Raw genomic sequence first — 25,841 nt, 5'->3', positions numbered from 1 at the left:
GGCTATGGGTTCCATTTCCTGTCAGGGCACATACCTAGGTTGTGGGTTCAATCCTCAGTCAGGGCAAGTACAGGAGGCAACCGATGTTTCTCTCTCACATTAATGTTTCACTTTCTTCCTTCCTCTCTTTCTAAAATAAACAAACAGATCCTTGGATGAAAAATTCTTTTAATCAAAAGATAACATAAAAATTTTTAAATAGTGAATTGCTTTAGTTTTTTTGTTGTTGTAATATTTAGACACTTCACTCATTAACACAGTTCAATTGGACAAGCTACTAAAACTAGTTTTCTCTAGGGAGATAACAAAAAAATAAAATAAAATTGCCCTGGCTGGTGTGGCTCAGTGGCTTGAGTGCCGGCTTGTGAAGCAAAGGGTCATCGGTTCAATTCCCAGTCAGGGTACATGCCTGCGTTGTAGGCCAGGTCCCCAGTAGGGGGCACAGGAGAGGCAACCATACATTGATGTTTCCCTCTCTCTACCCCTCTCTTCCTCTATCTCTAAAAATAAATAAAAATATATTTTTTAAAAATATTTTCTTTATTTATTTTTTGAGAGAGGGGAAGGAAAGGAGAAAGAGTGGGAGAGAAACATCAATGTGTGGTTGCCTCTCATGCGTCCCCTGCTGGGAACTGGCCTGCAACCCAGGCATGTGCCCTGACTGGGAATCGAACTGCGATACTCTGGTTCACAGGCCCGCGCTCAATCCACTGAGCTACGCCAGCCAGGGCTAAATAAAAATATTTTTAAAAATAAAATAAAAGTGTGACCTCGGGCTTGAAGGTAACCGAAGTTTTACCACCTTGAAGCTGCCTTTTGGAATACTGATTTTAAGCCTGTTACTGAGAAACAAAAGACTCAGAAAGAACTTTGCCCCCACCCCACCCCATTCCTGCCCAAGAGGTTCAGAGGGAAAATTCTGCTTCAGGAAGGAGATCCTAGGATGCTGTCTTTGCCTCATTTGAATTAATTATGTTATACGGGAAGGCTTCAGGCAGGGGCCTATTAGCTAGTTACCCACTATGTCCCCTTGTTTCTGACTTGCCAAGCAAGGATTTGCCTGCCATGTTTGTTCAGTTCTTCCTCAACTACCTGTAAATTGCCCAATCTCACTGTTGAAATCTAAGACCCTATTATGCCCCCTTTTCTTCTTTGTCCAAAATGTCATATACCTAATGTTGCTTTCACTGCCTTTGGAATTTTCATGCATATGTGAATTCCCCATGTGCATGTATTATAACAAAATTTTATTTTCTTTTGTTAATCTGTCTCTGTTAGTTTGATTTCTAGCCCAACTAGAACTTAGAAGGTGGGAGGAAAAAGTATTCCTTTTTTTTAGCCCCCACAGGCTCAAACACTGACCACTAAATGCCAGCTGTGAAACTCTAGGCAAGTAACTGAACTCTTCTAAACCTTAGTTCCCCTACTTATAATGGGGAATAATTGTATTATTTTCCTCATATAGTATGAGTAGTAAGTGAAATAATATATGCAAAGTACTTAATACAATGTCTAGCACTAATTCAATGATAGCAATTATGTTACCATTTGATGATGTAAAAGATGTAAAACTATCTCAGAAAGTATAAAGAGCTCTTTTAATGTAACATGTCACCAGGAGCACATAGAGAACATATCACTAGACAGGTACCCTATGCACAGGTGGACAGGTTTAGGGTATACATGTTTATCACATATATATTTATTGTACCATCTTAATTGTGCACTTGAAATTCCCATTTATCTTTCTCTCTAAACACATTCAGTATAAACATATCAGTATATGTTCATGTTCCCAAAATAACTGATAACCAGCTTTAAACAGATTAAAGGTTTTATATGGACTTAGTAGCCAGAATTATAACTAGTGGATAGAACTTACAGAAATGCAGATTTAGGCTAAATACAATGAAGAACTCCGTTAGTACGTATTTATGAAAAAAATGACTCGGTAAGTAGTAAGCTCCATACATCTGAGTGACCACTTAGGGAGTTTGTAAAAGAAATTCATGCATATGATATGCATCCCAGATATGAGGCTGGGACTACTAAGTTTTTTCTTTTTTTGACTACAAAATATCTTTTATTTTTAACTTAACTTGTCAAATGGGCAGATACAAAGTATGGCAAATTTGATTAACAGAACAAAATAATGTTATTCAAATTGAATAATTTATTGCTGATCTGAGGCTTGCCTTGTTTTACACTTAAGTAGGATTTACAGTTTCCTCAAACAGCACATATAAATATTTAAAAGAATTAATAGTGAGTTATTCAATAAGTCAATCATCTTTTTAAATTTTTGTATTTATTTTTATCCTCTCATCTCTTTCCCTAGGCAGCCATTCCGTTAAGTATACATTTGTTTTTATTCATATGTGCTCCACATTCTGTGTATTATGCATATATTTTTAAGTACGTTTTATTGATTATGTTATTACAGTTGTCCCAATTTTTTTCTCCCCTTTGTCGCACCTCTGCCCTGGACCCCCCAACCCTCCAGCATTCCCCCCACCTTAGTTCATGTCCATGAGTCATACCTACAAGTTCTTTGGCTTCTGTTTCCTATATGATTCTTAACCTCCCCCTGTCTATTTTCTACCTACCACCTATGCTACTTATTCCTTGTATCTTTTTCTCCATCCTTCCCCTCCCCTTCCCCACTGATAACCCTCAATGTGATCTCCATTTCTCTGATTCTGCTCCTGTTCTGCTTGTTTGCTTAGTTTTTGCTTTTGTTTTTTAGGCTCAGTTGTTGATAGTTATGAGTTTGTGGTCATTTTACTATTCATAGTTTTTTATCTTCTTCTATTCCTTAGGTAAGTCCCTTTAACATTTCATATAAAAAGGGCTTGGTGATAATGAACTCCTTGAACTTGACCTTATCTGGAAAGCACTTCATCTTCCCTTTCATTCTAAATGAAAGCTGTGCTGGATAGAGTACCCCAGTTGATTAGAGCATAGTCCCAGTATGGCGAGGTTGTTGGTTCAATCCCCAGTCAGGGAACATACAAGAATCAACTAGTGAATGCATGGATAGATGGAACAACAAATTGCTCTCTCTCTCTCTCTCTCATCAATAACTTTTTTAAAACAGAAGCAAACCACTAATAGTATACTTTGTTTTCAGATATTCCACATTAGTCCATCATTTCACAGTTGCTTTGGAAAACATCATTACCATTCTCTGTGTTAGGCCTACAGTACAGAAAATGACTTTTTACTTGGTAGATTAATATGAACACTGCAAGATTCACTTGGTGGGTATATTTTCCAAGTTCAGCTTCTTAGTGGCACTTATTAAACTGTTGCAGAAGCTAAAGTGTGTTCCAGAAGCTAAGAAGCTAAGCTAAGTCCCAGAAGTTAAGCAATAAACCCAGGACTCATAGTCATGCACTATATTGGGAGCCAATCTCAGATCTTAAATGCATATAAGTCTACCTTGTATATGATTGGTTATATATTTCCTTTTACTATTTTCCCATTCTTTACAAAGAAATACATATTCACTGTATTCAATCATTATATAAAGGAACAAATAAGGCACAAATCTCTTTCTATTATTTTTTAAAAGATTTTACTCATTTATTTTTAGAGAGAAGGAGAGGAAGGGAGAGAGAGAGAGAAAGAGAGAGAAACATCAGTTGGTTGCCTCTTGCATGCCCCCAACTGGGGACCTCGTCTGCAACCAAGACATGTGCCCTGGCCTGGAATCAAACTGGTGACCTTGCAGTTCACAGGCCACCACCCAATCCACTGAGCCACACCAGCCAGGGCCTCTTGCTATTATTTTAATCAGCAACCAAAGACAATCACCATCAATGATTTGTAAACATTCTTCCAGAATTTTCTATGCTTATATACACATATAGATATGTAGGTAAATAATTTTACATAAAGTGGAATTATTCGACATGCAGTATTTTATAACTGTTTTCATTTAACATGTCATGAGCTCTTGTCATGTCAATGAATACAGAAGCTGAACTCTTAATAACTTGTGGTTAGCAAATTATTCCTGCCTGCTAGTAACTCTTTCTTTTAAAAACATCCATTACAAAACTTCATTTGGTTCTAGTAAGGAAGACAATCACAGTAGTATCTCCCCACATGGTTTGTGGCAGGAAATCAGCTGATCCAGGCCTGACAAATGGGAGTTCTCTATGCTCTTAGCTGGAGGGATTTCCAAAGACTAATTAACATCATCCCTGAGATGCAATATATAAACACTGAAAGTCTCATGTCCTTTGGACTGAGATTTGTTAAGATATTATAAACTGAAGTTGCTTATAGTTTTTGCTGCGTACAAGAAGGAAGCAGCAAAGTACAAAAAGAAACAGAGATAAGCAAAGAGGAGAGGTGAACAAGAACTGAGAGTATTAACATATCTTGGACCCTGGATTAAGCACTGAACTGTATAGTCGGTGCTGCTATATGGCAACATATGCTTTCTTAAAAATCACTGCACTATGCAAAGTTGCTCAATAAAACCCACTGGGTTTATGGGGAAAATGGGGATAAGAGTACAACATTTTAAAACTTTGTAAGTGACAGATACACAAAAACACACAAATCTAATAAAAGTGGTAGCAGAGTTTTACACATGTTAAATGGTTAAGAAATACATAAATACTATAATAGATATAGCACTTCATTTTCAAAAAGACCTGAAATTTGCTTGTGGAAACAGGCACCAAAAGGATTGCTGCTTGTGAGTTGTTGCAAAGTGATGGAAGGTGGGTTATCTGAAATCTGGGGGAAAGTTGTAACACTAGATGTGGATGGGTGTGAGTCAAAACACACCCAATGAACTGAGGTAGATAGGAGATGTTTGCGGTGTGTATGTGTGCATATTTTGTGTATTCCTAAATGACTTAATTCAGCTGGACATAGTTTTCTACTTTCACCTAGTGTATCTAGCTCACAAAATTGCACATAAGCAAATGCAAAATTCACCTTATGCTCATACTGCTCTCTAACATACTATGGTAATCACAAAGGGATAAGCAAGAGTGATAGCAGTTTGTACTTGGTTATGTGAGTGAATAAATTATCTTTTCTTGTTTAAGATAATTTCAGTTACCTTTCTTCCAGAGTCCTGAACAGTAATGCATGGTTACTTAATATTCCATCATACAACAGTAACATTTAATATTGCAGGGTGGCTTTTCTGTGTCTCTTAATACATTTGTAAACTATCATTCTCTAACTCTCAGTTCTTGTGTGCTCAGAAATTGAAATTTAATATTAACATAAACCCTCATTAACAAGGTGAGGTATATTTGAAAAATACATAAAGATTCCAAAGCCAAATAGAAAAGATTTTTTAATTTTTATTTTTGCCATTATTATCTGTAACACAACTGACCTTTCAGATAATTGATGGCTGATGATTTTTTTATAGAATTTTATCTTGGCCCTGACAGTTTGGCCAGTTTCAAAATGTTTCTTGTGTACTTCAAAATCTATAAAAACTCTTAACAGATTTCAATATTAAATCTTTTCATGTCAGTACTGTATCTCAAATCACCTAACCCTATACATAAAAAGCCTACATGCATTACAGTGTTGTCACTAATGTTGAGTGATTACCCTTGGATTGGAGCAAAAGGGCCCCAAGGATACTGCCAGTTTATATTCTTGTCAATAGGAGAAAGCAAGTACCCCATAAAGTTGTTCAATACTCTAGTTTTTGGAACTCCTAAGTAGAGTTTATACTATGCAGATAAGGAAGTATAACAAGTTTCCTTAAATCCACCTCAGTCTTGGACCTTTGTAGTTTTTAAAGTCATTGTGAACAAGCCCTGATTATGTGGTTCAGTTGGTTGGGCATAGCCCAAAAAAGCAAAAGGTCACCGGTTCCATTCCCAGTTAGGGCACATCCCTGGTTGCAGGAGGCAAGTGATCAGGCAATATTTTTCTCCCTCTCTTTCTCTCTCTTTTCCTCTCTAAAAATAAGTAAATAAACTATTTTTTTCAAAAAAAAAAACCAAAAACCAAAAACAGCCCTGGCTGGTGTGGCTCAGTGGATTGAGTACCAGCCTGCAAACCAAAAAAAAAAAAAGGGTGGCCCCAGCTGGTATGGCTCAGTGGATTGAGTGAATTAACTGCCTGTGAACTAAACTGTCACTGGTTTGACCCCCAGTCTAGGGCACATGCCTGGGTTGCAGGCCAGGTCCCCAGTCGGGGAGTGATAGAGGAAAATACACATGGATGTTTCTCTCCCCCTCTTTCTCCCTCCCTTCCCCTCTCTCTAAAAATAAATAAATAAAATCTTTTTAAAAAGTCACTGTGAACGAGCCAGGTGGGAAGAGCCTTTATCTTCATCTTTATCTGTAAATATGATTCTGTGTTAAAACTGATTAAAATAATCAGTACTTTCAGGTCTGGGGTACCCTAGAAAATAATGTCCTATGGATCAAGGGTTGACAAATTTTTCTGTAAAGAGCTTGAGTGTAATTATTTTAGGTTTCGTGGGACATACATAAACAAATAGGCCTGGCTGTGTCCGAATAAAACTTTATTTAGCAAAAAAGACAGCAAGACAGATTTGTCCAGTGTACAATAATTTGCCAACTCCTGCTTTGGACCAATAGTTTTCATCTTCTACTTTTTATGGTTGTTCTAATACAGTTGTCCCAATATTTCCTCCTTTGCCCTCCTCTGCCTAGCTCACCCCTCTGCTCCCACAGTCAATCCCCACACCATTGTTGTCCACATCCTCCTACCTTTTGCAACAGCATGGATAAAAGTGGAGAGTATTATGCTAAGTGAAATAAGCCACTCAATGAAAGACAAAGACCATATGATCTCACTTACAAGAGGAATCCAATGAACAAAATAAACTAACAATGCCCTGGCTAGTGTAGCTCAGTGGATTGAGCACGGGCCTGCAGACCAAAGGATCGAAGTTCGATTCCCAGTCAGAGCACATGCCTGGGTTGCAGGCCAGTTCCCAGCAGGGAATGCATGAGAGGCAACCATACATTGATATTTCTCTCCCTCTCTCCTTCCTTTCCCCTCTAAAAGTAAATAAATAAAATCTTTTTAAAAAAACTAATAAAAAAAAGTAACAAATGAAACAGAACCAGAGACATGGAATCATTTTCTATTTTTTTTAATAAAACCGTGGGGACAGTCTCTGGAGGCTTAGATGGCCAAACAGGCAGGGAACTGAACGATCCCTGCTTCAACTAGAGAAGTTTTTATTTTTATGATATATGGACTGTGCATGAAATAGGTTTGATTAAAGGGTTCCATACCTAATGAGAAGAAAAGCTTCCAAACCACTGCCTTGTACTAAACCTAAAACCTGCTGCTTTAAAACTCAAGCACAGACATTTCAGGCAAAACAAATACATCTTTTCATATCTTTTCACATCTTTAAAAAGGATGATAGTTATATAATGTTCTTAACCAATGCTACCCCAATAAATTTAATTTTTTAAAAAAGTTGTTAAGTGATACACATGTTTTAATGTTCCCAGAAAAATTTGCTTTCTTGTACCATTGATCAAAGCATTTAAATAGACAACTTTAATAACTCTAAAAATGTTATCATTTTATCATTCCTATTCTGTTTTGACTTTTTCTAAGTATAATGTTTAAGGTACCTTAAATGGTCCAAGAGAGGTGGTATGGTATAGTGAAAAAAGCACCAAATTAGGAATCTGTGTTTGTCTTCATTGCTAGATTGAGAGCTCCTGAAGACAGGAACTAAGTTTTCTTCTTCATGGTTGAATTGTCCTCAGCACCTAGAATAGTACACGATAACAAAGTCTAAATTTTAAGGCAAACAAATTTACTATTAAATAACTAGCAACAAAATAAATTCAGGTAGTTTATTTACTTATATTTTTCCATAATTCTTAAGGAAAAAATCATCTTTCTTGGTGAGCAACAAAATAAAAAGTCAATACTTTGAAATATTTTTGTCCCTAAGAAATTAACATGTTTAAAACACATAAAAACTAACAATTACTGGATCGTGACAAAAGTCATATACTAACAATATTCTATAAACCCCTTGTCAGCAATTCTGAAATCCAAAAAGCTCTGGAAACCAAAAATTTTTATTTTGTATTTTTAGTAACTTATTTGATAGTCAACTTGATCTAACCTAAATTTATTTGCCAGTAGTATCTGACGTAAATTGAACGAGGCTGTTTACTGGTATTTATTTACCTTGTATGAATAATCACATGGTTTGCTGCAAGAAATATTACCATATTTAAATATGCAGTGTTTTCCCTTAACTGGCTGGAGTGTTACAGTATACAGACAGCACGTGGCATTTGGTTTCACACAAGTCTGCTAGACAACACTAGGTATTTTCCTGCTTGCGTTACAAGGAAGAATCTAGAGTCCTATTCCAATCTTTCTGAGGCCATGCTCCTGGTCCCAATCCAATCTTTTCTGCTGCCATCTTGAGCAATTGTTGAGGCTGTGCAAACTGTTCAGAGAGCCTTTCTGTCATGTCAATGGGAAAAATAAACATACTTCACAATGATATGGAAAGTTCATGTTATCACTTTGTCAGTGATCCATTGTTTAAGAAAGAGCATCTTAGTCTTTTATTAAGTACCTGTTTTCATCACTGGACATTCGGTACCGAAGGATCGTAATTTCGCTAATTGGTTTTAGCCTTGCAAGGGTATCTATCTGCTCAGCATATAGTATTTACCATTTGAATGACGCACATCTTGGCCAGGATGTAAGAATTTCTCTTACATTAAGTGTGGGCAGCAACAGATACTTGTAGAGAAAAAAAATACCCGGAGGCCTTAATAGGCTCAGCTCCAGCAATAAATCCCGTATTACTCCATGGAACTGGCACACTCTCCACGCATCTTTCATGGACCCCACCCTGTGGCCTGCAGAGCCATATCTAGGGATCTCAATTAAAGATCTTCTGGTAAATAGGGCGCGCTATTCCTGTAACACTAGAGGTAGTGGACCTGCCTATGCCCTAGTGTGGTCTATTCCGGGCTTGGATAAATTAGGCAAGAAGATGTGAATGCAAACCACGATGCCAATGTTTCCCGAGAGCATTTCTTAAGAAAAAAAAAAGCAGACTCGAAAATGCCTCTCAGGAACAGCACAGGTAGTGGGTAAGACGCTCTACCAGACCCCCACCTACGTCCGGCACGATCCCCGGGCCGGGCACCGGGCAGCTCCAACGCAGGTTCTAAACTCCTCCCTTCTGGGGCTCATCCCGACCCTTACCGGCTACTTCCGGCCCTCGTGAACGCCCTCAACGCGCTTGCGCTGTTTTGATTGGCTTCTCAGGCCGAAGAAATCCGAGCTTTACCTCTCTGGGACCGCCCCCGCCTGCCCTTCGCCCCGCCCGCTCTTTAGCGCCCCCGCCCGAAATCTCGCGAGGGTAGGTGCGCGTCAGTATTTTACGAGCAACTCCTCTTGCAGCTGCTGTAATTGCTGCTGCGGGAGAAAGTGGACTGTCTCTAGTCCGCGAGCCCGCCCTGCCCAGCTGAGGAGAGCCACCGCCTCTTTTCTTGTTCCTCACTTACACCTATTGCCGGGAGCGGCGACGGCTACAGTCCCTGGGCTCAGCGCTGTCTCATCTCCTCAGACGGCTGCTTTGCCGGTCATTCCCGCAGCCGGGCAGCTGACGGCTCCCCTCTGGTCCTAACCGGCTCCTCTCTGCACAGCGTCCGTTCCCTCCTCATCCTCGCGCGGGACCACCTCCCCACAGTCTCGCCAGGGTGGAGGACGAGGAGCAGGAGACGAGAGTCACCCTCTCAGGCGACGTCGGCCCCCTCGTCCGCGGGTGTGTCCTATAAATGGCGTCGGAAAGCGACACGGAGGAATTCTTTGATGCCCCCGAAGATGTGCACCTAGGAAGCGGCTACCCTGCAGGGTAAGTAGCTATGGCCCAGAAGCCGGGCGCCCTGACTCCCCGGCTTCCCCCGTGCCTTCCTCTTCCACCCCTCGCAGGTCCCGCTGTGTCCGCCGCCGCTGCTCCTCAGCCTCGGGGACTTCAGAGTGAGTCGCGGAATCGGGGATCGCCCACCTCGGGTAAACCTCTTCTTTTCCTGGCGAAAGGCCCTTGGGGATCTCTCGGGGCTCTCTCGGAATCCCTTTCTCATCTTGCCCAGCTTTCTGCGAGGTGGGACAGCTGACGTGCCTTCGATTCGGCGGTTTGTTTGTGGGGTTCAGCGCTTACCTTTGAAACATCCGTTTTGGCCTTGGGGACCATAGATTAAAGGAGCAGTAACAGGAGAAATTGCATTTCCCAGTTTTTCTTTCTTTTGCCGCTAACTTACCTCTTCATTTTAGAGGTAGCTGTAACTCTCCCGATTTTCCGTCGTTTTCCTTGCACAGAAATAAAAGGAGCGGCGGAAAGGGTTAGGTGTTTACTTAGGAAAGTCCTCTGTCTGATGTACTTTAGATCCAACAGTGTTTCATTAAATTACCATCTTACCGTGAGGCAAAGGAAATCGAAGGTCCTTTACCAATAGGGAGAATGCCGTTTTTGAAGGTATCCGCACATAAATGTACACAACCGACTACAGAGATAGAAACAAGTGCTGAGTAATCTGGTGGTTGGAAGGAGAGCCACAGCTTTGTGCTCTTTATCTAATTCTGCAAGATGTTTTAGTAGTGATTAATATGGGAGATTCTGAGTAGGAAGTACAGTAGTTGGACTGCTTCCCTTGCCTGAGACTTCTATTTACCCACTCCTCCACTATTCAAAGTTGGAATCATGTTTATAGCAATTTTGCCGAACTCTTCTACAGACTTATGTGGGGCTAGAGGCAGTAAAATGTATTTTTATGTTTTGAGAACTTGAGAATTGTTAAAATTTGTATGTTAGTGTAAGGCACTAATATGGTTTCAGTAGCCAATTACCATTAATTTTCAGACGTACCACTTGGAAGAAAGACCTTGTTTGATGCAAATAAAGTTACCTGTACATTCTAGAAGTCGTTCTAAAACCTAGTATATATTACCAAAAAATTACAGCAACAAAGTCAAAGAAATGTACATTATATTACAAAAATTAACAGCAACAAAATCAAAGAAATTTATGTAGATAAATCACTGATGTGTGTGTTTCCACCAACCTTTTTCATATTACTATTAGGGGATTTTAGGGTGGCAGTGGCCAATCAGGAGATTGCACCAAATCTCCCTTGAACTCAGTACCTGAAACAAGTTCATAGATAGGTGGTATGGGATAGAAAATCCATTTGGATTTCCAAATACATTGAATCTCTTTGAAATTAAAATTTATTTTGGTTGTTTCCCCTCAAAGTAATGAACCGTCAGTTCAGCTTGAGAGACCTGATAAAGTAATAAAGGATTAGCAAAGGTAATCCTTTATTACTTTTGTGTGTGTGTGTATGTGGAGGGGGTAGGGAAATCAAAATTGATGTATGGGATTGTAATCAATTTAGATCTATGTGAATAGCTTTCTTTTTAAAAAATGTTTTATTTATTCATTTTTAGAGAGAGGGAAAGGGAGAGAGAAAGAGAGGAAGAGAAACGTCAATGTGTGATTGCCTCCCACTTGCCCCACCCTGGGGACCTGGCCCACAACCCAGGCATGTGCCCCGACTGGAAATCAAATAGGTGACCCTTTGCTTTGAAGTCCTGTGCTCAATCCACTGAGCCACACCAGCCAGGGTGAATAGTGTTCTTTTTTTAACGAATAAAACAAATTTAATTTTGAAGGACAGTCATATCAGGACCTGTGTAAACTGTCAAGCCCAGCACCAAGCATGGAGAAAGAACTCAAATATTCATTCCCTTCTCCTTCCTTTCTTGGAATTAGCAAAATTAACTTCATACAGTGCTTACTTTGGGAGGAAGTGTGCAGAACTCAAAGCTATTTAACTTATCTACACCAAGTGAGTCATTTTGATATAATTGATAGAGTCATTTCTTCCCTCATGGCATAATATAGCTTCTCAAGCTCTTTGATCCCTTGATGCTACTAGGGAAAAGTAAAAAAATAAATTTTCCTCAGACCTAGTATTCTCATTTTAACTCTAACCTGCCCAAATGTTTAGCTTGTTTAGCCCCGTGGATAAAACTACTGTGTCAATCTAAATTGCGAGGCTTCATCCTATAATAGTCAGGGGATTTGGAAGTGAATTAGCCTCACCTGGAGAACTGAATCTGAAAAGAACTAGCTGTACTGGGAAGACAGCAAAAGGTTGGCGTAATTAACATATCCTCTATCTTTTGTGACAAGTTTTGTCGTTTGCATAAGGTACTGTGAGGAGACTTGGCTGGGTAACTAACAACCTAGAAATGCAGTGAGAAGTCTTGATTTGTGGAAACAGATGGTGTCACTAGATATCTGGCCATCAGAAATATCTTCTGTCCTTTAATGTGAACTAGAGTAGCAAACCATTCAAACTCGTAAGAGATTATCAGACTGAGTTTGGGTACTTTAAAAAATGTTTCTTGCTAATGTATGTTCTAGAATACACAGATCACTTCACCAAATTTGTAGTAAACTAAGTAGGCAGTTAAGATTACCTCATTTTTGTTCATCAGCAGAATCCAAATGCACAATCCATTTCCTAATATTGATTTCTTCTATTTCCCCTCCAATGATGTCTTCAGTTTTATTCTACTCTTTGAAAGCAAATTTAATAAGTTAAAACTCATCCCATTTTTTATAGGAAGACTTTTGACTCCAATGCAGGCTACTTTTCCACAGTGGCAGATCATGTCCACTTGACCAGCTTTGCAATGTGTACCACATTTATAACACTTTATTTTGATAATATTTTATATCAGGTTTCCTTATTCTTATCTGTCTTTATGTATTAGGACCCTTAGGATCGAAGGGATTAAGTGATAGCTGGGATTTGAAACCAATTCTTTAGACTCCTACTTTAAGAGTTTTTGCAGTGCATCATAGCAAACCTATGCTCTGTATGTAGAAGGTATCCTCTTCCAAGAGATCTGGAGTAAAATGCTTTAGGACCAACTTCCTGAATTGAACTGATGCATCTATTTAAAACCAGCAGCCCAAACTTTTCAGTTTTCTTGGCTAGAAGTTCTCACTTTCTCTTTCAGGAATGTGTGTTTTGTTTCAGTCAGATAGGAATTTTATAAGATCATAGCGTGCTACAGTTAGAAGGGACTTCTAGTTAAACTCCTTCACATAAAATGTGAAAACCAAAGTCTAGAGAGGGGGAAAGTGACTTGTCCAAGGTACCACAGGAAATCAGTAGCAGAGTTAGGACTAGAATCCCAGATCAGTATCGCAGTGTAGCGTTTATTTCTGCTACCATGCTGTCTTTTGATGAAGCAGGAAGGGGAGGAGGAAGTGTGCTATAGTAGAAAAAGGCCCTGGACTAGATGAGTCATTTCATTTCCTCATCTTTAAATTGAGGAGATTCTGAGAACCCTTCCAACTCTAAAAGTCTCATTGTATGGAGGTTTAATAGTATGCTTTTATTGATAAGCTTTTGTTCTTGGGAAATTTTTCCATGATTTTTTTTTTTTTAGTTGAACAGACTTGATGGTATTGGTACATGATTCAAGACCCATAGATTTCAAATTAAATATTTACTGGGTAAATTATATATGAGATGAATGTTCCTGCTAGTTTGTGGATTATACATATGCATGTTAAAGGCTGGCACTGAGAATATGTTACAAAATAAATGAGAAATTTTTAGCATTCTTTATTTTTAAAAAAGTTTCATGGCAACCAAAATATTGTTGAGGTGTTGGAAGGAAGAATAGAGTGCTAACTTTTTAAAGTAGGAAGGAGCCAGAGATCACTTAGCTCAGCCCTCCCATTTAACTGAAAGCAATCTAGGCTCAGAGAAGGGAAGTAACACATTGCTGATTAGTGGCAGACTGGGAACTAGAGCCCCAGTCTCCTGATCACTCATTTATTCCATGCAGCTTTGTCTGTGGAAGGAGGGAAAGTATTGCTGGGTATCCCTGCCCCTGGCACTTACCCTCTTAGCAGGCCTCTTAAGGTGGTCTACTCTCATGGACAGTGATTGTTTTTTCATGCCTTGCTGTCAGAGGACACTGACTGTTTAAAGATTATAAATTTTCTCCAGGTCAGGATGAGCAAAGATTGCAGGAGAGTTGATCTAAGAACAGTCGTGGTTATTTATTTTATTTTTAGCAGTGTAGTTAGTGTCAACTGCAGTCTATCTTTGTAGATTGCAATAATGGCAAAATCTTGATTTTTAAGCCATGAGTTCCGAGGTCAAACTGTCCTGAAGAATTCATCCTAAAAAAAAAAAAATTAAAAAAAGAAAGAAAGAAAAGCTGCCTTTGTTGAAAACTTAACTTCTCACTTAGGCATCAGAAACATTTCTGCCTGAATTGAAAATTGATGCAGGTTTCAATGAAAATATTTGTGTGATAAGGGTTATTTGTGGAAAGATTCCTTAAAAAATGGCTGTTCATGGCTTGGCATTTAATCATAGATTATATTTGATTTCTGTTTGCTTTGTGGGTTGATAGGAATATATTTGTAAATGCTGTTTTATCACACCCATGTAACATCATATTTATTGAAGTAGGGGGGAACCTACGTATTAATTAGTAAATTTAAGTTATAAATTCAGTGGCCTCGAAATGTCAATTGGTGACTTACAGAGGTAGGTCAGTGGCAGTAGTATGGCAATTTGGGAGCTCACTTTGTATCTGTACAAACTCATAAACTGAAAAAATTATTCTGTTCTTGTGATAATCTATTGCATAAACTGGGGTAACAAACTTTGATTTAAACATTAAAAACCTAGGTAGCTATAGGATGTTAATAGTTCAGTGGTGGTCCTGCAGAAGAAAAAATAATTTCCAGTTGTTGGTATTTGACACTTAGTTTGTAAAGTGTACATTACACAGCAATCCATGTGTTCTTTTCAATTCACTGTTTAACTTTGACAAAGTCAGGTGGATTTGCCAAGGAAGCCCGTTGATGAGGCTGTTTGTTTCCTCATACTCTGCCTGCAAGTCTATTAATTACTTCCTGGGTTAGTATGGGTGAAGGAAGGGGGTGATGATGAGGGTGGTAGTGATGGATGGAGGTGGAGGTGGTGAAGGTAGCCCTACAGACTGTATTGAGAATGGGTTATAAGGCTGCTCCCTGGGACATAGATAACTGAGATAGAACAAATCGCACCACTTGGTATTATTTTAAATATGTACCTACATAGTGTGAATTAAATCTGTTATTTTACATTTTACTTTCATTCTTCAACACTGTGCTACAGAAAGTATTTTTAAAGTATTTTCTTTTGCTATGTGAAGAATCTCCTTCTCATTTTCTAAATAATAAAGGCTGGTTTTTCAAAAATAAATAAACCAATAGCCCTTTCTGTAAGAGATGAATAATGGCCCAAAGAAATACTTCAAAGAAAATTTAAAGTAATAAAAAATTGTTGGTGCTTTATAATGGTCTTCTGATATTTAACTTGAATTGATCATTAACATTCCTGTTTTCTACTCAGAACTAAGCTATTTACTACCAACTTTCCTAAGGTCCGTTCCTCTCTCTAACTGTTGGATGTTATTCTGCTGACCAGCTAAACCTTTAATTGGGTGCTTTCCTTACTTTTCAGAGCAGAGCCCTATTTATTCTCTTATTTCAGACTGAGCAGTCTTTGTGTTAGTCTGTCATCTCATGATTCAAAATTGAGGAGAAAGCACATAAGACATAATGTGGGTCTCAGGCTTGATGGCAACCCCAGTGTTTTTCCCCAGTCAGTATACAAATTTATCTTGGTTACTATAGCAACCAGCCTATCAGTTATTCTTCTAGCTCTTTAGCCTTCTCTCAGATATTAGGATTACCATATAATCAGGTTCTGCTAAAGCTCTTCAGGTCTTAGAATTTTATTACCAGCTGCAGCTGTTTGGCAGTTTACTGTTTGGCATTCCATCAGGGTCCATTGGTTTCTGGTCCTCGAAATCTTCCTGTCTCCAAACATTTTAAAACATACAGACTAACAAGGACACATTTAGGCAACACCTTTCTTATACTAATTTTCTCAGTTCCACTGTTACTCATTGTCTTGAAGATTGAATGCATTGCATCACTGGCTTTCAATGTCTGACCCTCTGTAATATCTAGAATAAATTTAAAGATTAAGAGTAACCATTTAAGAAATGTCTTTGCAGATGTGATTTAGATTCTGCATCATCACCTGACGTGACTTAAAAGCACCTCGATTCATCAGCAACCACCAAATAAATAATCGGGCTTCTAACAAAAATGATTTCTGTAGGTTGTAGAAAAAATGTTTGTCCTTATAGATTAATTCATTCTCATTTGGGAAAACTGGTTAGAAATTTAATAAGAAAGTTTTGCAGCCTTTAAATAAACAGGAAAAGAAAATAGACTGAATAGTTATATAGATCTTTATTGTGTCTTTCTGTTTCCTTAACAAATACATCTTTTTATCTCTTAAAAACTTGAGAACTCATATAATTAAAAGTTTTAAATTATAAATGTTTAGTTGTCTTGCTAAAAAAGGCTGTTGAAGAAATAGAGTATATTAGTTTATATATTAGTGTTTGTGTTAGTGTTTCTTTTAAGTGCTCATGCTTATTGATTTTCTGTGGTGTAGTAATACTTGTAAATATGCACAGTTAATCTTTTCAGTTAACTAAATTGGAGGTGGTTAATCTGTTAGTGATTGAGCCGATATTGGTATCTATTTTTGTACATAACACTAAGTAATATATTTTTTTAAATCAGTAAATTTCACTCTTAAGACATCATGTATGCTTTTCCAAAAATGCTCATCTTTCCAAATTAGAAGATTATGTAGTAAATTGTAACTTTGTAAAATGATTAAATTAAATCTTCCTGGCTTGAATTTGTATTGAAATTGTGATTTGATTGATTTCATTGTAACACTAGTATATCCTATTCACACTTAATTGTGGTTAAATTCTGATAATGCCCCAAGGAGAACTTTATTTTAATTGTACAAATAGACTTATAAGCAGAAAAAGATTTACTTTTTCCACAGGGCCCTAATTCTTAAAATTTTAAAAAGGAAGGGGGAGCAGAAGAAGGGTAAAATGTTTCTAAAAAAGAAAAGGCCAAGGGTGAAGCATAAAAGTTTTAGAAATTTCTCACAGAAAACTTTAACAGTATTTCCAGTAGGCAGTTTGTAACAGAGCGAACCATACCTGTGTAATATCTACTTGACCACTAGTAATTGTAATAGACTATTCCAGTACCAACTCATTGAACCAGGGACATTCTTATGAACCAAAGTTCAAGCTTTCTAGAGAACCAATAAATAGAATCTAGAGCTTTATTCAAACTCACTTTCTCAGAAGCAGGCATCCTGGTTATTAAGTAGGCTAAAGAGAAGATGTGGGAGTGTTCTCTCTGGCATTGCTCGTGAACTGGAAAGACTAGCCATGGATGACTTAATATCCATAGTCCTCTTTTAAATTTGTTCTTGAAAGTTTTTATTTAAATTTGAAGACTGAGGGAATCATTTTTCTGGTTATTAGCACTAGTATTAACAATTAGTATGTTTTTTTAAAAGCTGTGTTTTGAAATACACTTCTCTAAAAATAACTAAATAAAATTACTTAAAATAATAAAATAAAATAAAATACTCTTCTCTACTCCTGTCAAATTGATAATAGCAGGTGGTTTGAACATTTTCCCCAGCCCCATTTCTACCCCACTCACCTGCAGCTTTCTCCTTCCTTGTTTATACAGTATCATTAGTACAGAGATTTTCCATCATAACTTGTCCCTTCCAACTAAGAAGGGACATTGAAATATAATGGATGAAATAAAATGGGTGTGTCTTTGAGAAAGAGTAAGGGAAAGACCCATTAAATTGAATATGGGGGATGCATTGGTAAGTGGGATTGGTTAGTGTCACAGGTGGGGGGTAGGTTATTGGGTTAGTGAAAGGTGAGCAGAATGAATAGATAGCTTGATAAAACTAGTACCTTTGTTGAGTGAAAGTGTAGTTTTGTCAATATTTTGGGATTGGTATTTTATCTTTATTGGATTGACTTTAGAGATTAAGGCTAATGACTGAGATCAGCCCTTTTTTCCTTTAAGTGAAATTTACTATCCCTGTTTTGTCCCAGACCATAGCTCTTGCCTGGTGACTTTCATTAACTTTTGCCTTATTTCCCAGCATAAAGACATACACAGTTGATGTGTAACAGTGACAAAGAAGGTTTAAGTGGCAAGTAAGCAGACATGCTCCAGTGTTCCCTACTCCTCACAATTCTACTTTGAACTTCTGGTTCTTTCATATCTCTGCCCCACCCCCCTTCCTATAAGAGTGAAGAGGGAGGAAACGGGAAGGAGCTGAGGCAAGGACAGTGGTTTGGATTCATATTTATGGGACCTTTGTAACTTGGGGACATTCTGTCCACAGTAAATATTAAATGTTAACAGTGAAGTCTTGGGAAGTGTTGCCAGTTATCCTGAAGTCATACCAGTTCCTTGTTACCAGCGTTTTTCCCAGGGATTAATCTGTTCACAGTAAGAAACTATTATAATCTTACATGTTGTTACATGGTAAGGAATTATAATGCCATACTGTCAACTAATGTTAGCCTTTAGTTTTCTAAGAACTTTTATTCACATGACCTCTTCTGATTATTCTGTAGTTCTGTGAGATAGAAGGACAATTTTTTGTGAAATAGGTAGGACAACTATTATCCTAATTTTACAAATAAGAAAAGTTAGGGTGGATAAGGGACAGTGAGCAAAAGTGGAACTTCACTAATTTGTGGTGATTAGATCATGGTTTTGAATGGAGGAGATGTAAAATTTTAGGTTCTTCCCTACTTTCCTTTTGTAAACTATAAACATTTCTGATGCTACATCTTAAATATGAATTATTAGAATGATGAGGCTAACTCTTCTGCCATTTAGAAGTGTATAACTTGCTGCTGAAAATAATAAAAGCAATATTTTTATGCTCTTTTTAAGCTTTGACAAAATTGATTATATTATGGTAGTTAGGTCAGAAAATGACCTTGCTACTTAAAGTGCTGGAATCCCAGACACTGTGAAGCATTTCAAAGATATGTTCTTTGTTCCTAGGGGAAAACCCCAAAGGTGTGAGCCACTGCTGATTTGGGCTTCTGTGCTTCATCAAAAAGGCTTGATCCCAGATTTTTGTTTTCTGTTACTGTTTTGTAGATAGTTGTCACTTGTTTATGTAGGCCACAGAGTTTGGTTTTTCAGTTTGGTGGGGGTTGGTATTACTCTGATTCATGTTTTGGCTACAAGCCACTAATTGGAAACACAATGTTTCTCCCCCTGCCCAGAGGTGTCTTCTAGCAGTAAAAGTGCATATGATAGTTATTAATATTTTCCACCTAATCAGTCCTCTGTAAACCGTCAAATAGGAAAAATGCATTTGTACTAGCTAGGTAATTAGAAAAATTACATTATCAGTAATTACTATTTAAGACTTAAATAAGATTGAATAATCTTTTGTTAAAGATTTTATTTATTTATTTTTAGAAAGGGGAAGGGAGGGAGAAAGAGAAACATCAATATGTTGTTGCCTCTTGTGCATCTCCCACTGGGGACCTGACCCGCAACCCAGGCATGTGCCCTAGGCTGGGAATTGAACCTGCGACCCTTCGGTTCACATGCTGGCACTCAATCCACTGAGCCACACCAGCCAGGACTGAATAATCTTTTTTATAATAAATAAAAAAATTGGTGTACCAAATGTTTATGTAGGTAAGCATTCTAGGTGATTTGAGATTTTTCTAAAATATTTATCAAATTTTCAATACTTTATTAAAAAATACAAAACTAGAAATTCAAATACATAAAGCATATAAATAGAATTTATAAAATAAAGTGTTTAATATTAAATCTTACTAAAATATGTTCAGTTTTCTATTATTGATGATCTTGAGGGAAAACATAAATAATTAAAAGCAACCAGCTATACCAAAACCTCAATTCAGTCATTAGTTCACAACTACCTTTTCCATCAAAACTTTTATCAGATAACAGTGAGAGAAACTTACAATTTAAATTAATAAATGGTTTGGTTTGATTTTTTTTCCATCTCTGCCCATTTTTAGGCTGTGCAGTGAACTCAGGAGAAAATTAAAGAATCTCAAAATCTAAATAATCAGATTATTGATAATAGAATTGATTTATTTTAAATGTTTTAAGAAGGGAGGTTTTGACAAGTTCTTTAGAGCTCTAATTTTTAGATAAGGTGACCTATATAAAGTTATTGTCATTTACTTTCTTAAAACGATTTTATTTATTCATTTTCAGAGAGAAGGGAATGGAGGGAGAAAGAGAGGGAGAGAAACATCATGTGAGAGAGAGAGACATCTATTGATTGGCTGCATCTGGCCCACACCCCAATCAGAGACCTAACTCACAACCCAGGCATGTGCCCAGACCAGCAATCTACCTGCAACCTTTCACTTTGTGAAATGCTGCCCGGCCAACTGAGCCTTACCACTCAGGGCTTGGCATTTACTTTTTTTTTTTTTTTAAGATTTTATTCGTTTATCTTTAGAAGGGAAGAGGGAGGGAAACATCAATGTATAGTTGCCTCTCGTGCGTCACCCCACCAGGAACCGGCCTGCAACCCAGGCATGTGCCCTGACTGGGAATCGAACCGAGATCCTCTGGTTCACAGGCCTGCACTCAATTCACTGAGCTACACCAGTCAGGGCTGGCATTTACTTTTTAAGATTAGTACACCATTGGATGTTTTAGATAACTTACAAAATTGTATTAGCACATTAACTTTTATAATATCAGCTTTAGCCTGACATCTTGTTTGTTAACTTTTCATGAAGTTACAAAATAATTTAGCGTGATAGCATTAGCATTGACTTCCAGAGACAGTCATAAATTTAGTTATCTGTTGCTGTTGCGATTTTATTATCAATCACTTTGAATCAGCCCTGACTGGTGTGGCTCTGTGGTTTGGGTGTCATCCCACAGACTGCAAGGTCTGGGTTCAATTCCCAGTCAAGGTTGTGGGCCAGGTCCCTGGTTGGGGGAGGATGAGAGGCAACCGATTGATGTTTCTCTCTCACGTCGGTATTTCTCTTTTTATCTCCCTCCCTTACCCTCTCTCTAAAAATAAATAAATAAAAGTTTAAAAAAAGAAATTACTTTAAATCATTAATAGATATGACTCTTCTCTACCCCATGTTGACAAATTGGAACATTGTGATACAGGCATCCTACCCTGGAGTTCTGTTTTAATGCAGGTATTTTTCTAATGGTCATAGATGTAAAAGGTAGAATGTTTTTAGTTTAGAATTTTTGTAGGCCCAGGGACCTGATATATTTTGTTATTTTTATAATAAGTAGGCTATCAAGCTGGGTTGTTCTTTTTCCTCCCCAGGAATATGGCATAAAACTAAATGAATTATGTAAATCAGTTTTGAAAACTCAGGTTGTCATTTTAGACAAGATAGTTGTGTAAAGGTCCACCTTGAGTTTGTAATTACTTTATATGAGGCTATATTTATATTTTATTATAAAATTTCCTGTGACTTCAATATAGATCATTTATTTTAAAATATTTCCACAAAACCTACTTTAAAAAAATAGCACCATTGTGCAAAATTTCTTCACCATCTATTTCTACTAATATCATTTATAAAATTGTTATTAGGTATCTTAGGTATATTCTACTTCTGGGTTTTCATAGCATTTAAAACTTAAAATCATCTTCCAGCCCTGGCTGGTGTGGCTCAGTAGATTAAGCACCAGCCTGCGAATCAAAGGGTCCCCAGTTCAATCGCCAGTCAGGGCACGTGTCTGGGTTGCAGGCCAGGTCCTTAATAGGGGTGTGTGGGAGAGGCAACCACACATTGATGTTTCTCTCCCTCTCCTCCCTCCCTTCCCCTCTCTAAAATAAATAAATAAAATCTTTTGAGAAATAAATTGTCTTTGAAACAATAATAAAAATAGTAATTCACATCTTGACTTAATTCCCTATTAGGATAACTGTCATGCCCTGATCCATATGGCTCAGTTGGTTGGGCATCACCCCAAAAAGTGAAAGGTCGCAGGTTTATTCCTCATTAGGGCACGTGCCTAGATTGCTGGTTCGATCCCAGTTGGAGCGCAAACAAAAAAGAACTGATCAATATTTCTCTGTCATGTTGATGTTTCTCTGCATCTCTTTCTCCCTCCCTTCCCCTCTCTGTAAAAATAAGTAAAATCTTTTAAAAAGACAACTGCCATCACTATATTCTTGGCTTTTTGTTAATTTTGTTAATAAACCAGTATTGCCATATATCTAGGGAAATTTGAGCAATTCCTACTTTTTGAGTGCCCAGTTAAAACATGAAATTTTGAAAAAGGCTTTATTTATTTATTTTTAAAGAGAAAGGAAGGGAGGAAGAAAGAGAGGCAAACATCAGTGTGTGGTTGCCTCTCATGTGCCCCCTATTGGGGACTTCACCCACAACCCAGGCATGTGCCCTGACTGGGAATCGAACTGGCAACGCTTTGGTTTGCAGGCTGGCACTCAATCCACTGAGCCACATCAGTCAGGGCTATATTGTTTTTTTTAAAAAAGATTTTATTTTTTTAGAGAGAGAAAGGGAAGGGAGAGAAAGAGAGAGAGAGAGAGAGAATGAGAGAGAGAGAGAGAGAGAGAAACATCCATCAGTTACCTCTGCACTCCTCCCAGGGACTTAGCCTGTGACCCAGGCGTTTGCCCTGACCAGAACTTAACCAGCAGCCTTTCAGTTCACTGGCTGGTGCTTAACTTTCTCAGCCACACCAACCAGGGCTAAAACATGACATTTTAGGTTGTACTAGGAAGGTAAGACTCGCTTATGATTGCTTAGCACTTTTTTTTTTCCTGCTCTTCCAAGATTGTTCAGGTTTAGCTGGGATCGTGACTTTGGTAGTAGCCAACATAAATAGTGCTGTGAAAATGGGTGTCATGCTGTCATCAATGATTTGAGTTTGAAAGGCCAGCAGATGATTTTCTCTTACATCTCATTTCTTTGAGCACTTGTTACTAGATTGAAGGTGCTGCTTGACTCACAATCTTCTATGTGGGTGTTCTTTGCTTAGCATATAATCTAGAAAATTTGTGATTGTAATTTGAGATTCTAATGAATTAATAAAATCAGTATATGCATTTCAGTTCCATCAAATATTATAAGATACCAAAATTTTAAGTCTATGCACTTAGAGCAAGATTTAAAAAATAAAACAGTATCTTGTTCTCCAAATTTGAACTTCTTAAAATTTTTGTTCTACCTTGGACTTGGTTTTGTTTTTGCTGTTTACCGCCCTTGCCTAAGTGGTAGGAAACATCCTCATATCAGTGTTTTTTGAGCACCAGAACCCTTCCAATTGCTAATTCAGACTTAGCACTTTTAAATTGGTATTAGTTTGCCATCAGATCTTCCTATTTCAGCTAGCTGGGCTTTAGAAAGCAAAACCCTTTAATTACCTGCTTACTTTAATGACTGGCCTTATCTGCTCATATCCTGTTTACCTCAAGGACCTTAGAATCACAGCACCTTCATTGTACAGGCTAGGTGTTTTTTACTCTGCTTGGTTCAGTTCCTTGAGGTGCTGCTTAAGCTCATGTTACTTTTATATTTTCCTGATGGCGAAGGCAAAAAGAAGAGGAGGTTAAAAACAAAATCAGGCCATAGGGTAATTCTCTGTTAAGCCCTTTTATAGTCACCTTCCTATAAGAAAAATGTTTCCCAAGCCACCAGATTTAGTCTAGTCAACTCATTCTATATTCCCTCCTTACGTATTCCCTTATTTTTACAAAACTCTTTTGGAGTCCATCAGCAATTTTGCAACCTGACAACAAGATTCTTCAGAGGCAACCATCTTTTTTCCTCAGAGCCTTAAAAAAATGAGTGTTCTTACTAACAGAAAAATAAAGAAGACCTTCATAGTTCATTTTTCTGTGTGACCAATTTTTTCAGTGTATTCTTCTCACACTGTATAATGAGAGGTCTAGAGATGGGAATGTTAAGTGTGAGATCACTCATGTTTTATTAGTGTATTTTAGGAGGTAGGACTTTGAGTTCTAGTCGTTTACTATGAAACAGGTGTTAAGTGTTAGGTTTAGTCCGTACACTCCTTCCTCCCTGTTCTCAGAAGGCTTACAGAGTTGGTTGGTTTGTATTTTAAATAACCCTCAGGTTAGAGGTAAAGAAACACCAAGCCCAAAGGGCAGAGTATCTGGCTAATGCTAAAGGGTGAGAAACTAGACATAAGATCTGGCTCTTTGAAACCAGAGAAATTCAGTATTCTTTTTTTAAAGATTATTTTTAGAGAGAGGGGAAGAGAGGGAGAAAGAGAGGGAATGTGTGGTTGCCTCTCACATGCCCCCAACTGGGGACATGGCCGGCAACCCAGGCATGTGTTCTGACTAGGAATCAAACCTGTGACCTTTTGGTTCGCAGGCCAGTGCTCAATCCACTGAGCCACATCAGCCAGGGCTCAGTATGCTTTATGAAATTAGACTTAAGCACTTGCACCATAATTTTAAGTCCTAATTACCCTCAAGCTATAGTGCCTGAGTGATTAAGATTTGAGTTTAAAATTAAAACAGGTGATCTAATGATTGCCTGGAGAGAAACCACTCACTGAAGCTCTGAAAAAGTTAGACTGTTACTGCAATGTCAATGCCTGATTTCGAATCATTGGTTTTGCAGTAAGCCAGCCAGGCAATGCAATTAATTAGCTTCTATTTGGAGAGACTAATCTATATGGGTTCTTAGTACACACTCATATTGATTGACATTCTAATCTAGGAGCTATTAGTGCTTCTGCTTGTGGGAGGATGTTGAGATTATGTCTTGAAAGAATTGAGAAGCAAATTCTATTTCATATTGCAGAAGGCTTATCAGTTTTTTGATTGATAAAGAAATGATACACCTGAAATGTTTCTAATACCCTTTTTATAAAGTGTCCTAAAATGACTTTGTATATATAGTAACTGAATCCCTTTTTAATGACAACATGATTTTTCTTAAAGATTTTATTTATTTATTTTTAGAGAGTAAGAGACGGAGAGAAACATCAATGTGTGGTTGCCTCTCAAATGGCACCCCCTGGGGACCTGGCCCGTAACCCAGGCATGTGCCCTGACTGGAAATCAAACCGGCTACTTTTTCGTTACCATCCCACACTCAACCCACTGAGCTACAGCAACCAGGGCTGATTTTAAATTTTTTTTCAGTTTATTGATGACAGAGAGTTTGGTTGTTCCACTTATTTATGCATTCATTGGTTGATTCTTATAAGTACCTTGACTGGGGTTTGAACCAGCAACCTTGGAGTATTGGGATGACACTTAAACCAACTGAGCTACTCAGCCAGGATGATGATAACATAATTTTAATTGATACTTATCTAGAAAATTGGCTTTTGATGTTCATTCGTCCTATGTATAAGGCTAATCTCATTTTGAATATGTTAACTGAGGACAGTTTTTGAATGATGTAAAAGTGATTATAAGCCAGTTTATGTATCTGGAAATTTTGTCAGTTTGTTACAGTAGCCATCTTACTGGGGCGGGGAGTTGTTGGAAGACAAGCTAAGCTAAAATAATGAAGCTGTTAGTACATCTTTCTACTCTTCACTGAGTGTTTTATACATAATAGCATACATACAGTATTCGCATTCAGGCATATGTACTTAATGTACTGTCTGGAAAAGCTTTGACTAAATTCACACCTTTACAATTTTTTCCCAGTCAGTGAATGCCGTTGAATACTTAGATGAATATTTATACAATGATATTGGCCATGCAGTTCCTCCCACGTTGTCCCTTGATCACACACTAACAAATCATAGGATGAATTGTCCACCTAATTAACTTGGGGATGGGGTAGAGTTGCCA

General features: G+C 37.8%; 1 protein-coding gene and 1 long non-coding RNA gene across 2 annotated transcripts in view; one reads left to right on the top strand and one right to left on the bottom strand.

The window, feature by feature from the left end:
• LOC128626201 (uncharacterized) overlaps positions 1 to 7,741 on the bottom strand; it is a 36,103-nt gene extending 28,362 nt beyond the window's left edge. The window contains exons 1-2 of the long non-coding RNA XR_008390134.1: positions 7,614 to 7,741; positions 35 to 130 (exon numbers count right to left, since the gene is read on the bottom strand). This is a non-coding gene — a long non-coding RNA (uncharacterized LOC128626201). The remainder of the gene's footprint in view (positions 1 to 34; positions 131 to 7,613) is intronic.
• A 1,665-nt stretch (positions 7,742 to 9,406) lies between these two features.
• The window catches only part of WDR44 (WD repeat domain 44), a 91,154-nt gene continuing 74,719 nt past the window's right edge, over positions 9,407 to 25,841 (top strand). Inside the window, exon 1 of the mRNA XM_037146002.2 lies at positions 9,407 to 9,877. Within this exon, the coding sequence (XP_037001897.2) occupies positions 9,801 to 9,877 (77 nt within the window). The 5' untranslated portion in view covers positions 9,407 to 9,800. The remainder of the gene's footprint in view (positions 9,878 to 25,841) is intronic.

This window comes from Artibeus jamaicensis, unplaced genomic scaffold (assembly GCF_021234435.1).
Source record: "Artibeus jamaicensis isolate MK-2021 breed Jamaican fruit bat unplaced genomic scaffold, CSHL_Jam_final scaffold_378, whole genome shotgun sequence".
In the NCBI taxonomy this organism is placed as follows: Eukaryota; Metazoa; Chordata; class Mammalia; order Chiroptera; family Phyllostomidae; genus Artibeus; species Artibeus jamaicensis.
The sequence above is the reverse complement of the archived record's forward strand: the minus strand, read 5'-3'. Positions and strand labels throughout refer to the sequence as shown.